Genomic DNA, 13,777 nt, shown 5'->3' with positions numbered 1-13,777 from the left:
TCTAACAAATTTCGAGGGGCTCAGCACTAACAGAGAGAGGGCGTAGCCAGTTCGTTACATCAAGGTCAACTCCCGCAACACCTTTACTACATGAAGGTCTGAAATCACGCGCTTCAATGGGGGCGGCGATGGTCTTTATGACTAGGCTTCACCGGACGCTCTCTGCTCAGTTTTTTCCCCTACGGGAGCCGGCTTCAAAAAATGTGAAGTAACAGCCTTTCCAGAGTTCTTTCCTTCCTCCATAAAAACTGGCTGCTAAATTCTACCACAAGGCAGCCCACCAACGCCCTAGGTTGCCAACTGCGAAAACATTTTAGTAGGTTGTCAACCGAAATCCTGAATGGCTCAATATAGTTGCTTTCCCGCGACTGTATCTTCTTTTTGGAGCAGCTAAGGAGCAATATTGATCAATTTGTCACTTTTGGAGCAGACTGGTGCAGCAAAATGTAAATGTATCAAAATGGAGCAAATGGAGCAGCTGGAGCACCACTGGCTGCGGCTACTCAGCGTCGGAAAGACAGATATTGGAACGGCATAAACATTACACAAGATGGGTTTGAAACAAAATTCAAAGGTTCTCCAGAGTTGAAGAAGCTGCAGCACAGCCTGAACTGATAAAAATCTGTACCCCGAACCTTATTTCGCTCTGGTTTTAGGAGACACGAAGAAATTTCTTCGGCCCCTCAACTGACTGAAGATGTGACCAAAATTTTCAGACATTTAAGCTTGCCTCCATTTCCTTCCAGCTTGCGGGTCTTGAGCACGCTTTAAATCTGGCTGCTGATGGCAGGAACGGCAGTACTGTAGGTGAAGGGCACTAGCGCTCATTGAACATTGAGAACCACGAGATTCAAGCCAGAGTTAAACACTAACAAAAAACAGTGCAATGGCACAAAACAAGCGAGAAATTCAGCGTTCTGTACAGTGTTTAAAGAGTAGTAGCACATGAACTAGGATGATCATTACTCACGCTGCGCAAGCGGAGACTCGGAACTACTCATCAGGGAGTAGCAAGCTTCATGCAGTCACTCTCAATCCCAAACTGCTCCGTTTTCTTCCACGCAGGCTAAAGCCCAACCGTGGGTAGACCGCCCTTTCCGAAACAAGACAGGCCAGCAGCTTCGCCGACAAGAAAACGAAAGCAGCTGACATCGCGCAGCCCCTGGCAAGACAGTACACCTTCCTTGCCACTAGCCTGGACAAGAGTACAGCATCTAAGGGGCCCTGCCCACTGCGATACAAGTGGTGTCTGAATAGGTGAGTTTTTTTGTTGTTGTTGTTCTTCCAGTTTCACGTTACTTAGGTTCCTGCTATACAAACCCGTAAGCACGATTACTAAGCAGTCACTGTTTACCACACTCGACTGTACTGTGCACATTTGTCAAACACTATCTTGCACTGAGACGTGGCTGGTACTGGTGGAAGATCATCATCCTCACCATCATAATCAGCCGTATTACCGTATTACTGCAGGGCAAAGGCCTCTCCCATCTCTCTCCAATTAACTCTGTCCTACGCCAGCTGCAGCCACCACAAGATAAGCTTGACTGAACATAAACGAGGGCTGACTCTCTCTGCAGTGCACATAGCCTGAGCGCCGCGCGCGCGCAGACAGGCCGGCACCCGACGCCCATGGTTCCGAGGCAGCACGGCGCGCTCGCTGTCCTGGCCCTCGTGCTGTGCGCTTGCCCCCAGCCGCATGCGGCGGCGGCGGCTGAAATGAGCGGCCTGCCGGTGGCCATGGCCGCTGAGGCTCGCCCGGCTGCCGGGGGCCACGGGGCGGCGGCCAGCACCAGCAAGCGCTACGAGACACACGCGCCTGTGCTGCTGTCGGCCCTGCATGCGCCCGACAGTGCCCAGCGCATGATGCTAGTGGACCTGTCCGCGCTGCGCCACCACCAGGAGCCGGTCATGAGGTTCCAGCCGGATGATTACTATGGCTCCTCTTCGTCGGCGTCGATGGCGTCGGCCGACTACGGGGACACCTGGGAGGACAACAGCCTCGGCAGCGACGACAGGCTCTACAGGTGTGAACCGAGGCACGATGCTGTCGCAATTCTTAATCCCAGCATCCTCCCGCCTTTCTCATTTCGTCCCGCTCTGCTTCTTCACTGCCAATCCCAAAAGTGGCGAACATGCTGAGCAGTGTCCAGGGGTCATGCGGACTGTCTTCAGATAAGACGTGTGTTCATGTGCTTGGCAGTAATCTCAGCTACCGACAAGTTCTTGTTTTTGGATAATCGTACAGTGAGATGTCAGCACAATAACATGGAAATATCTGCCTTTTTGTGGCACCAATCCTCAGCGTTGGCGTGCCACTTGATGAAATATAGGTACAAAGCGCAGGCTCACCGTAAACTCAATACTACATGCTTGTCGGAATATTTTCATCTTCCAAAGCATTACAAAAACATTACATGACTAGACGATGCCACTATTCCCGTGTAACCCACGTCGTGCATCCAAAGGCCCCCAACACTCCGGTTACGTGGCTCACACATTTCTGTGACATCACTGATAAAGTATGGCAAGAAACTAATCGCCGCCTTGCTTGCTTTCGCAGGCGCCACCAGCCGCACGGAGAGATGCACAACGAGATTGGCGACAGCGACCAACTGTTGATGCCCTTCCTGCCGGAGAACACCGTGGGCCTGCACTACACCGGCTTTCCTTTCATTGAGGATGCCTTCCACTTGCAACGCCAGAGCAGCCGTGAGGACGCCTTCAGCGACTACCTGCGCGCACTGGTCAGCAACCGAGATCGCAAGCGCAGCGTGTTCCTCTCCCAGAGCTGGCAGCCTGGGGGACACCCAAGCTCTTCTTCGCCCAGACGCCAGTGGCAACCACGGCCCAGACAGCAACAACAGTCCGGGAGGACGCCCGACGTCATCGGCCGCACCTTGACAGAGACCAAGGAGCGACCCGCTCACCCAGCCGTACCATTCATCTTCTCGTCCAAGGGCTGGCACCCTGGCGGCCGCAAGCGGAACTTCTTCTTCTCCAGAGGCTGGGGTCCGGGCGGAAGACCGCTCACGCTGCGTGCCGACTACTTCAAGAAGAAGCCACCCACCGGCACGGGCGATGACGTGAGCGACAACGAGGCGCCAGGCCTGACTCAAGGCCGCACCGCACAGGCCGGCAGCCACTCATCGTCATCCTCACCCACGGTGAAGGCGACTGGCGCGCGGCACGCACACCGGCCGTGCCGAGCTAACTGCTGGCGCATACCGCACCTGTTTGGGCCCTACTGGTAGAAGAGATGGGCGGGCACGACTACGTGAACGCGCGCCTTTCTGCGCCACAGCCTGCTCAATGGGATGCAGCTTACAATAAAGATGCTACAGCCAACGGCTCAGCAAGTGGGGCGACACGAAAACGGCCGACAGTTAACGTTTAAATGGGTACCCTGTGCAGGACGGGGACAAAATGAAAGCCTCAAACGTTGCCTTCGGCGACAGCAATTGGAGATTTACGTGTGCCACCATCAATGACGGCGCAGTCAGCATATAAAGAACAATGGTTCAAGGACGCCCCAGTGAATTAATCACAGCATCACCAGCACACACCGATCATGATACACAGTCAAGGATGTGTTAGTAAGCAAGTGATCTTTGTCCTAGTACAGACTGAGCAAAGCAACTAAAGGCGACAGTCTTGAGCACCATTTAAAAAAGAAACAAATCTCCAGACAAATACTGTCACAACCAGACATACAGAGGCACCATAAGCTAACTGCAACACAATCTTGCTTCAAATGCTCGCAAACTACTTAAAAAGTCTATTTTTTGACACTGGAATTGGTCTTATCCAATTTCCCGCTAAAGCAACATGGCATTCAGACAATACAAAACAAACATTCAACGAGTGAGGCATTAAGATACAGGCAAAGGAAAGAAGTTTGGATGATTGCCCCTTTCTTTCCAAAGTATGTAAGCAACTTGACAGTGTCTACTGGCCAGTACTACTGGCCAGTAAAACAAAAACACAGACAACTTACATTCAAGTCATGAAAGTTACCGTAATTACGAAACTTCAAGTCTGCCACAGCCCCTTAGAACTAAACGACTTGACTATGTGTGTTATTTTCAGGCAGTACACACCATGACACTCCTACGGAATGAGTTCATGAACATACTTTAAATGTCCTTTCCTCTCCGTCTGTCAGAACCAAAACGTGGCAATAGCTCGCCCAACTAAGCCCTCGCCTGAAGAATGTGTGCAGACAAAAAGCTTTCTGCAGGAGGACAGTTCTGAACAACCTGAGAAAGCTGGCAAAGAAAATAAAACGCATTCTAGAACCTCTAAAGAAAGGCAAAGGAATATGCAGCAGATAGCAGAGAAAGAACCTCAGCACATTCAAAGGTTGTATACAACTCCGCTTCACCCTTCACTATTCTGCAGTATACTGTCAAATGCACAATGCTCAAGATATATCTATCATTGGAGCAACATGGAATGTCTCCAAAAATAACATCAGCACTTCTGACGGAAGCACTGCTGTTAAAAACCCTTAGGTATTAATGCTTTCCTGATCTTCTTTTTATTTTAATGTCTACTGTAGCAAACCTAGTGTAAATTATCCCCAATGTGTTCATCAAACGTGCAATGAGCGCTCCATGTTGTGAATGTTATATGAATCTGTAATAAAGTATGATTCTCTGTTTTAAAGCAGCAAAAGCAATGTGTGTTTTACATGAGCTCGGGTACAACTGTCAAAAAGTTCAAAACTGTTTGCCCCAAATGATCCCGCACCAGGTAGGTGCAATTTTTTTCCATCACCCATATAAATTAGCATATTTTAAAGCATAAACACAGTGCTGCCTACCATGAGATAAAGGGCTCATAACCAGAGCTACTTAGCAGATTAAACTTCACTAGAGATGTTATTGCTGCAGCAGTATTTGTACGGCAACATTAGAATACACAATATTTAAACAGCTACAGAAATAACAAATTGCATTCAAATAACTGAAATAAGAAAAGAGTTATCAACATGTGGTTGAAAATCATTGCAGCTCTGTTCAACTCAGTAAGTGCTGTATAATAAGTAATGTGCAAGTAGAACAGCAGCCTTTGGACCGTGAGGTAAATGTAATGACTTCATTTAAGGCAATTACTTTAAGGTAAGGTAATGACTTCAGCTATAAAGGAAATGAATAAAAGAAGGCGCCGGAATGCACAAGAAGAATGTATCTTTCAAAGTGAACCATACAAACAGTTACATACAGCAAAAGAGAGCAAAAGAGTGCATGAGTTTTTCTATAATTTCGGTTCCCCACGATGCATGCCACATGCTATAGCAATAATCTGGATGAGGCTAGGATAGGTTAGGTTAAAACAGATTAGCTTCGTTAAAGTTATGCAAGGTAAAGCTAGATGTGCATTTTGCTGAATCAAACTGCATGTGGTCCTGACAACTTTGTTTGCACTGCACCCCTTATAGTACTCGCATATATAAATAACTTTAATGTATTGACCTGCGCTGCACAAAACAAACCAATTTGTACTTAAAAAGTATTGCAGCAAACATACCAGCCTGAACAGAACATTGCAATAGGTACCACCGTTATGAGAGGTACCAAGCTACCACTAGCCAATGAGCTATTAAACTGCGCAGCATAAGAACTGTAACTGTATAGGAACTCAGAGACAGCGCCCTCAAAGACAGTGGATAATGGAAAATAATGAAAAATTTCTTGCAGCTACACAAACAAAAGTCGACTCTGGCCTCTTTGCAGGCAGTTGGTAACCACCAAAGCAGAACACTAATCAGCAATGCTCTTCCTTGCGGTAAGTAGAGGTGACAGGCCACAATTTCAAGAATTATGCTTTACAGTTCTTTTTAGGTCGGAGAGACTGCATACAAAGTATGTAATGCAGGCACAGTACCCAAAGGGGCATAGTGCACTAAGAGACCTCTGATTCTTACAGTCATTATTTGAGTGCATGAAGGAGGCTGAGAGATATTGCACATAAAATTCAAAGGCAGCAACAAATACTAGGTGACTTGAAAATAGGCCTCGCGGAGTGCCCCGACATTTGTCTCCTTTCACGTTTTTTTCTGAAGCTCTTTACAAAGTATATCAACACCAAAATGTGGAACAAAAAGCCCAACGAATGTGCAGACCATGAAAAAACCAGAAGAGAACTCCAGCTTACCATTTATCTCCCTCATTGCCTTGATGAAGTCCTGGGGATCCTTGAAACTGGCAAAGCCATAGCCCTTGCTCTTGTTGGTGCGCTTGTCCCGAATCACTTTAGCCTTAAGGAAGGACGGGAACTTGCCGAAGACCCTAATCAAGACCTCGTCCGTGACATCATTTCCGAGGTCCCCGCAGAAAATCCGGAAGTCATCTGCATGCGGTCATGGCAGACGAACAGAACAAATGGCAAAACATCGGTGAGACGTGCAGTTTGGAATCTCAAAGAGTTTTTCAACTAACAGCCTAAAAAGACATATGAGAGAGGCAACAAATGCAATGACAACCATAGCCCTAGTCTCTTTGTTCAAATGTAACAAAAACTAGGGAGGTGCGAATATTGAAATTTCAAGTATGAATCGAATATGAAAAAAAAAACAGCTTCGAATATCAAATCCAATACCTGTTCAGAATGAAAAAAATATTGCACAAGAAAGATACACAAGCATATGTTCATCGTATCCTTATTTTTTTAAAAATAGTGTACGTTCTTTGAAACTCAGCACCATGAAAAGAAAACATGATGTGCACAGAAATGTATAGTACTTGATTAGACAGCATAACAGTCTGTAACCAGAAATATGATAGAGCAAAATGAGTAATAAAATTAAATCCATGAATTGACACCTGAATGGCAACTGAAAATAACATGATGGCTAGTAAAACCTCACTAATTTGGATTTCAAGGCACAGGAAGAAATACCCTAATTCTTCAAAGGTCAATATATAGAATGCCCCGCACCCCTGAAAAAAATAATAAATAAAGCCTTTTGAGGAGGCTCCCACAAGCACCAGAAAATGCGCAACGAGTACGGAGTTACTGCCCACGGACGTATGTGAGGGGAAAGCACATGGCGTCAGAACAGCACGACTGCTTTTAAAAAAGGGAAAAGAAATGACCAGCGATGCGCCAGTCAGCATCCGAAACCGGCACGCAGTTGGGCTCAGACGGCCGGCAAATGCGCAGGCCGACAGTTGCCGTAGCTGCAGGTTTGCGGTGAAGCTCAGAAACCGAAACTGCGCGGCCAGGCTATTTTCCACCCTAACAACAAGGACCTTCCGATCATTGTCATGTCTCTTGTTTTGCGCATTGAAGAGGTGAGCAGGTTACAATGCACTATGCAATAGATGAGATTTTTAAACGACCGGCTGCCCTACTGTGACACCTCGACTTGGCCCTTCGGGAACCTCATACAAAATTTCGCAAGTGGCTTTCCCGCATATCATAGCTGATCAAAACGAGATGGAGGTGCACGTGCTAAGGAAGTTGTGAAGGTGAAAGGACGAACGACGGGGGTGAGGGCATTAAGAACATAACACATTATGGAAGGATCAAAGAAAAAACAGCATGCTTTTAGTTGCGACTGTTCGAAGCGAGTGGTTGGCCATCTAAGTCTCATCAGATGTCATGTGGGAAAGACCACTTACAGAGTTTCGCGTGAGGCCAAGCCTAGCAGCATCCGAATGAGACTGGTCCGTGCAATAAACGACGGAGAAGAAAGAGACGACGATGTCTGTGTGCTTCTCATCGATAGATTACCACATCGCTATGGAACACAAACACAAGAAGAAGACAGGCAAGACAGGACAGCGCCTTTCCAACAATGAAACAACTAGCACGGACCAAAATCTTCATTCAGCCTATGTGCTGTTTTCCTGGCACTCTAAACTCGATTTTCGAATAATTGGAGTTGATATTGTAGTTTTGCTATGGTAGAATTTACGAAAGTCGGCGCGATATACAATTGCTGGCGAATATTCAGAAATTTTCAAACAAAACTTTTTTTTGTACATGCGTTTATATGGTCGACTATATGTGCACATCTTCGAAGAATTAGAAGATAGCGCTACATAAATATATCACCCGCAGTTTGCCGTGTTATTACCTGAGGAAACGCCCACTGGAGCTGAACAGCTGCTGCGACTTCAGCCCGTGACAATGGCAAACGAGGAGGCTAAATGCAGGCGCAGTATATTCCAGTTCAATTTCCACTTTTTTTCCCCCAGAATCATAGTGCTGCCAATGTGACACTTAACGAGGTAAAGTGGACTTGCTGGAAGTGAGACTAAATCTGACCATTTTACACATGATAACTCACATTTGTTTAAAGCTATTCTTATGTATTATACAACGTGACCAAATACCCCTGAACTTGAAACACCCTGAATCAATTGGTGCGTGCATGAAAGTTGCACACACACATGCACACGCACTGGCTGTCTCCACAAGAAACGAACAAAGAGAAAAAGGCTGACTTCAACGTTTTAACCACATGCTCAAGAGTGAAACTAAGTAGGATGAAAATGAAGTGGGTGAAACACATTTCATTCCAGTCTATCTTATTATAGGCACCCTGGAAGGGTCAGTAAATGATGCACCGCATTGATACTCATAGCAAGACTCAAGTGCAGTGGCTTTCGGAAACTAGGTGAATAGCAATGTGTCATCCCCCACCAAATGACACAGCAGCATTAAAAAAAAGACATGACCAACATAACCTCCATCACCTGAAAACGCCAACAAGCACCACAAGGCACCCAAGTGACCTTTGAAAAACAGCGACCCTCATGAAAAATCTCAAATGCAAAGTTAAGCCCTCTTGTAGCAACAGTGCAGCAGCCTCATCTGAGTAGTTCACATGCATGCACTAGTGCTCCATGCAACATTGCCTCCACAAATTATAAAATAAACAACAGACCACTTCTATTGCAAAGCATTTGTGTACAGAGTTCATACCGAAATTATATTCAGATATGTTTCATTCCAAGCTGTCAAACAAAAGAATAGCAGTCTTTAGGAAATGGAAGTTTGTGCAAAAAAAATATGGACGCTTTAACTCAATAAAATTTGTGAGCGAACTTTTCAGCAGAAAGAGCATTGTCACTGTATAGAGGTTTGTCTACATTTGAAGTCAATGTTCTTCAGCAGTGCTGTCAATACAACATCTGCATCCACAGCATTTACTGCTTCTTACCTGTATCCCACTCATGCAGTGAGCTGTCCTCCCATGTCTGTTGACCCGCTGTTCGCAGCAGGCGTTTCTCCTTCTTCCGTTTCTTCGCAGAACCTGCTTCATCAAACCCAGCTGGTGCCAACTTTTCAGCACCTTTGGATTTCTCTGCTGACCGGTCAGATGACTTATGCTTGTCTGATGACTTGTGCGAGGACTGTTTGGCTGACTTGGCCTTGGTCTCTTTTAAGGTCTCCGCTTTGTTGCTGTCCACCACGGGCACCACTGCTGGCATAGGAAGCACACCAACAGGTGGTGCTACAAAGGCTGGAGCCACAATCGGCACTGCAGCTGGAGCAGCGTTCTTTTTCAGGGGTGGCGCTGAGTAGACGGCCGGTGCAGCAACGATGACATTGGGAGCTACGGGTGCTGCTGCTGCCGCAGGAACTGGCACTGGCAGGTGCGGTGTTGGAACAACGAGAGTCGGCGGCTCTGGTGGACCTGGGAGACTTGGTGCCGGCATCCTTGGAACCGTAAGGAATGAAGGTGGTGGAGGTGGTGGTACGAGGGGTCCACCGACAAATGGTGGGGGTGGAGGAGCCATAGGGGCACGATGCAGCGGGGGCCGAAGGTGGCGCAATTGATGCGGTATGAATTGCATGTGAGGTGCAGGTCCCGGGGGAGGCACAGGAGGACCTAGGGGAAAAAAAAAACTACAGGCTCTAACTTCCTGGTCCAACCAGATGTATGCATGAAATGTTTAGTAATTAGTGAGCGCACACCTCGGCACCAGTTGCAATTGCTCACACAGGAAAAAACTTATATATCACATTTCATGTAACACAACATAGGTATAGTTTTATTTTTCAATGTCGGTGCTTCAAACCTTTTTTGAGGAGCACAATTTTGATGGCCTCAGGGATGGACAGTCACTTAACTGAGACAGGAAATTTTTCTTTATCTTTTTATCATGTTCACTCCAAAAAATAAGTGTCACTGCATGCTACAGGCTGAAACCATTGTCGTACTATTGCACAACAGCTTGTAAACAACAGCAACTGTTTCTAGAGTGCACATCCTCAGTTTTAAGCTTCTCTTCTAACAAGCATACAAACCCTCTTCTAATCTGATTTCCTAAGTAGATATCGATAGCTGTGCCTGGTACAAACTCAGCTAAGCCAAGGATGTATTCAGGGCACCAAACAAGGTGTTACGATCAGGCAACCAACATTTCAAAGAGCAAGGTGCACAGCAAAAAAAAAAAAAAAAAAATGTAAGGGCACATTAGCCTAACCTATCAGAACCACCACTTTTTTTGCCTGACTGGCACAGAGAAATGACAGCAGATAGTTTTCTAGTCCCTTCCCAATTCAAAAGTAAAGTCTCCCAGGGTACCATAACAGAATCCTACCTGCCAAAAGGTGAATGAGGTAGAGTGGTCGCATTGTTAAGTTTTCTAATACTGAAATCCTGCAGTAGAATTCAACGCCTTTCCTTGAGCGCAATACTTTTCTTTCACTCAGTGATTGCCAGCGTCCTTGGCTAAGCCAGGTCCTTCAGCTATCCTGACAAATCAGGACATGCTAAAAGGACAAGTCAAGTGCAGTCTCACAACGTCTGTGTGCAGCACTAATGATTCATACCTGTTAACGGAGGTGGTGGTGGCGGTGGAGGTGCAAGCCTAGGCGGCCTAAGAGCAGGTCCTGGTGGTGGCGGCCTTGGCCCTGGCGGCGGGCCTTCCGCACCTACAGGGTGCCCCGGCTCAGGCATGGATATCTCCTGCTCAAACCTGAAGGCAGCCAGAAGGTACACAGAATTAATATGACCACCCGAACACTTGCTTTAAACTTGTACAGTCGGCTGCAGAAGGAGGCTAGTGCGTGATGCCGAGTCATGGGCAATTGCGATGACCATTTACAAGAGACCAGACATCTGACAAATGACCCTTTAGTTTCCCACATTTGTAACACGCCACCTCAGTACAAGGATTATGAACTATGAGTTACTGAGAAGGGGGACACAATCTAAGAACGTCACATTTTAAACTTCTCACTACATTCTTTGTGAAATTTTGAAGGCTGCTTTATGTAAATTTCATAAGACATAAAACAGTGCCCGTCTTGGTGTGTTTGTCTGTGTGCTCATCTTAAAAAAAGAGTAGGGCTGGATTACTTTTCTTATAGTATGTATTTCTATATGAATACATATAGGCTTTTATGACTTTTTCAGATGAAAAATACATATAAGCTTTCATGAGAAACATAAATGGCTTAAATTAATGTTGCAGAGTGCTATGGTTTCAACTGTTTCCAAGCACTAAGAGTGCTGCAGTTTATAACATGCAATAGATCTGCATATACAACATGATGAACCAACCCACTAAACATATAAATGTATAAGTATATAAACAGTATAAATGTGAAATAAAATGTGCATCTTTTTTACAGTCCTGAATTATAGCATAAACACAGTGGTTCACTCTAAAACCATCCACTGGATAAGCTTGCACAGGATGTAACTTATATTAGTCATCTCTGATGTTTTTTTTTTGTTGTTGTCATGTGCCAGTATTGTAGCGGTATTTGTAGCATATTGAAAGAAAAAAAAAACAGCTCAAAAGGCAAAGACAGAGCAATGTAAGAAAGGACAAGTGCTGATTCGCAACTGAAATTTTACTGGAAACTCACCCAAACTTAAGTGGAAATCAAGCAAACACATACATGCACATCTGTCATTGGTTAGTTAAGAATTCAAATATGACATCTCGGTTTCATCCAGGGCTGAAATTGGCTGGTTAAAGCTCTTGTTACCATCTTTAGCTTTGCACGAAACAGAGGTATCATATTTAGATTCTAACTGGCCTCTGGCATAAGTGCATAAATGTGCTTTCTTAATTTTCACCTAAGTTTGGACAAGTTTCCAACAAAACTTCCGTTAAGGATCAGCACTTGCCCTACCTTTTGTTCCTATTTCTTTGAATTTCGATCTACTTTTTCAAAATCGCACAAAGCCAACTCGTTCAGCTATTAATTTTGCAAATCAATATTTGTGTATCTTTTGCAAAAATAAAGCCTTTGGTAAACATTTATTTTACTATATATGCTGTTTATACCATTCCTACAACATCTCATCTCATTGAGACAGCAGCACATGATGTTAAGAAATAGGATAAGATTAACAAAAGTGCCTGCGCATGTCCCCTTGGCCTTATTTCATCCACGAGTAATAGAAGACAAAATTCAAAATCTGAACTATGTCTTACCTCCTAAAAGTGCAAATTCAAGAAAATCGAAATCAACATTCGATGAAGGCGAAATTTTAGAGGCCTGTGTATTGTGCGATGTCAGTGCATGTTAAAGAACCCCAGGTGGTCAAATTATCCGGAGCCCTTCACTACGGCATCCCTCATAGCCTGAGTCGCTTGGGGACCCTAAACCGGCATAAACTAAACCAAACCAAAAAAACAAAAAGTTTTCGACGAATCTCCCTGCACAGATGTCCAAAAGCCTCGACCTGACACCAAACGAAACGCTGTGCTTCCAATATAAATGCTGTCATCAGCGAACTCTCAAGTGGTCAAAATGCTTCAGTCAACACAGACTGACAATGCTTGCGTTCTGTAAACAAAGACTGGCATACTGCAGACGTTTACGTGCTCAACGATGCGACAGGTATAGGACTGAGTCAATTAGACAGTTGATGCCTTTTTTTACAGAAGACACCACTTCACCTGTTTCCTAGGCACAACCAAATCAAGGCCACATTGTTGCATAATATCAGTTCAACATTAAGCGAATTCCGTGGTGCCTATTTCTGGCCGCTCAATGTGTTAATCACGATTTCAAGTGCCTACTTCTGGGCATTATCCCGCTAGCTCATAGAATGTCTGTTGTGTAAGTACTACTTTCAAGAACCTCCTTCAACTAGATGGTTTGCTGCGCCAACGACATAGCGAACGCCTCCCAAAGCGCGTGCCATTCATGCCGCTGTAATGTTCACCACACGCAACGAGCACCTATCCTCCTCTTTCAACGTAACTATACTAAAATCCATAGGCGAAACTACCAGTAGTTCGTAACGCTCAGCGGTCAAGCTAGATCTTACAGGTATCAACGCAGCAGTTTTGAAAGCCCGCGCCCTGTTTTGAAGCCTGAACCATTCTATCATCCAGAGTGTGTAGCGGTCTGGACTCACATGTAGAGGATCTGGCATATAACCCGTCAGTTACTCGCAATGCTAAACAACGTTGAACATAACACCATCACTTCGCACTGTTCACTTTCCCAACCTGAGAAACGTTGAACCTGAGAGAAGCTCCACTTACCGGCTCATTTCTTCTTCCATCTCCTTGCGCCTCTCTTCGCTGATTCCAGCCATGACTGCAGTTATTAGCGCGTGTTAAATTCGTTTTACTCTCAGACTGGGTGGAGACGCGCGATTTTAAGCCAACGGTACAATTTTGTGAGCAAAATATCAGTCACCAAGAGCACGAACGACAGAGCGACGAACACAAACAGGGAGCAGACATAATGGCGATGCGTGTGGCGATGCGTCTTCGCTGAGTGAACACAGCTACACAAATATTGCGTTACTTTCATTACGTTAAGATTTGTATCAAAATATAGT

The 13,777-nt window shown here is 45.4% G+C and overlaps 2 protein-coding genes across 6 annotated transcripts in view; one reads left to right on the top strand and one right to left on the bottom strand.

Moving 5' to 3' along the window:
* The window catches only part of LOC149340833 (uncharacterized), a 38,801-nt gene extending 34,133 nt beyond the window's left edge, over positions 1 to 4,668 (top strand). The window contains exons 2-4 of one of the 3 annotated variants that reach the window (XM_089549730.1): positions 1,066 to 1,257; positions 1,612 to 2,027; positions 2,564 to 4,668. In XM_089549730.1, the coding sequence (XP_089405856.1) occupies positions 1,633 to 2,027; positions 2,564 to 3,254 (1,086 nt within the window). In that variant the 5' untranslated portion in view covers positions 1,066 to 1,257; positions 1,612 to 1,632 and the 3' untranslated portion in view covers positions 3,255 to 4,668. Of the gene's footprint in view, positions 1 to 970; positions 1,258 to 1,580; positions 2,028 to 2,563 lie in introns of those variants that run through there. The other 2 variants (XM_089549731.1, XM_089549732.1) reach the window with 2 other exon arrangements.
* LOC149340832 (uncharacterized) overlaps positions 1 to 13,699 on the bottom strand; it is a 127,328-nt gene extending 113,629 nt beyond the window's left edge. For all 3 annotated transcript variants that reach the window (XR_016283656.1, XM_089549727.1, XM_089549728.1), the window contains exons 1-4: positions 13,476 to 13,699; positions 10,795 to 10,940; positions 9,176 to 9,847; positions 6,160 to 6,354 (exon numbers count right to left, since the gene is read on the bottom strand). Coding sequence is in view for 2 of the 3 variants with exons in the window: in XM_089549727.1 (XP_089405853.1) it covers positions 6,160 to 6,354; positions 9,176 to 9,847; positions 10,795 to 10,940; positions 13,476 to 13,528 (1,066 nt within the window). In the remaining variant the exon portion in view is untranslated. The remainder of the gene's footprint in view (positions 1 to 6,159; positions 6,355 to 9,175; positions 9,848 to 10,794; positions 10,941 to 13,475) is intronic.
* Positions 13,700 to 13,777: the final 78 nt, after the last annotated feature.

Source organism: Amblyomma mixtum, chromosome 6 (genome assembly GCF_055824585.1).
Source record: "Amblyomma mixtum isolate Tamu chromosome 6, ASM5582458v1, whole genome shotgun sequence".
Taxonomy (NCBI): domain Eukaryota; kingdom Metazoa; phylum Arthropoda; class Arachnida; order Ixodida; family Ixodidae; genus Amblyomma; species Amblyomma mixtum.
The sequence above is the reverse complement of the archived record's forward strand: the minus strand, read 5'-3'. Positions and strand labels throughout refer to the sequence as shown.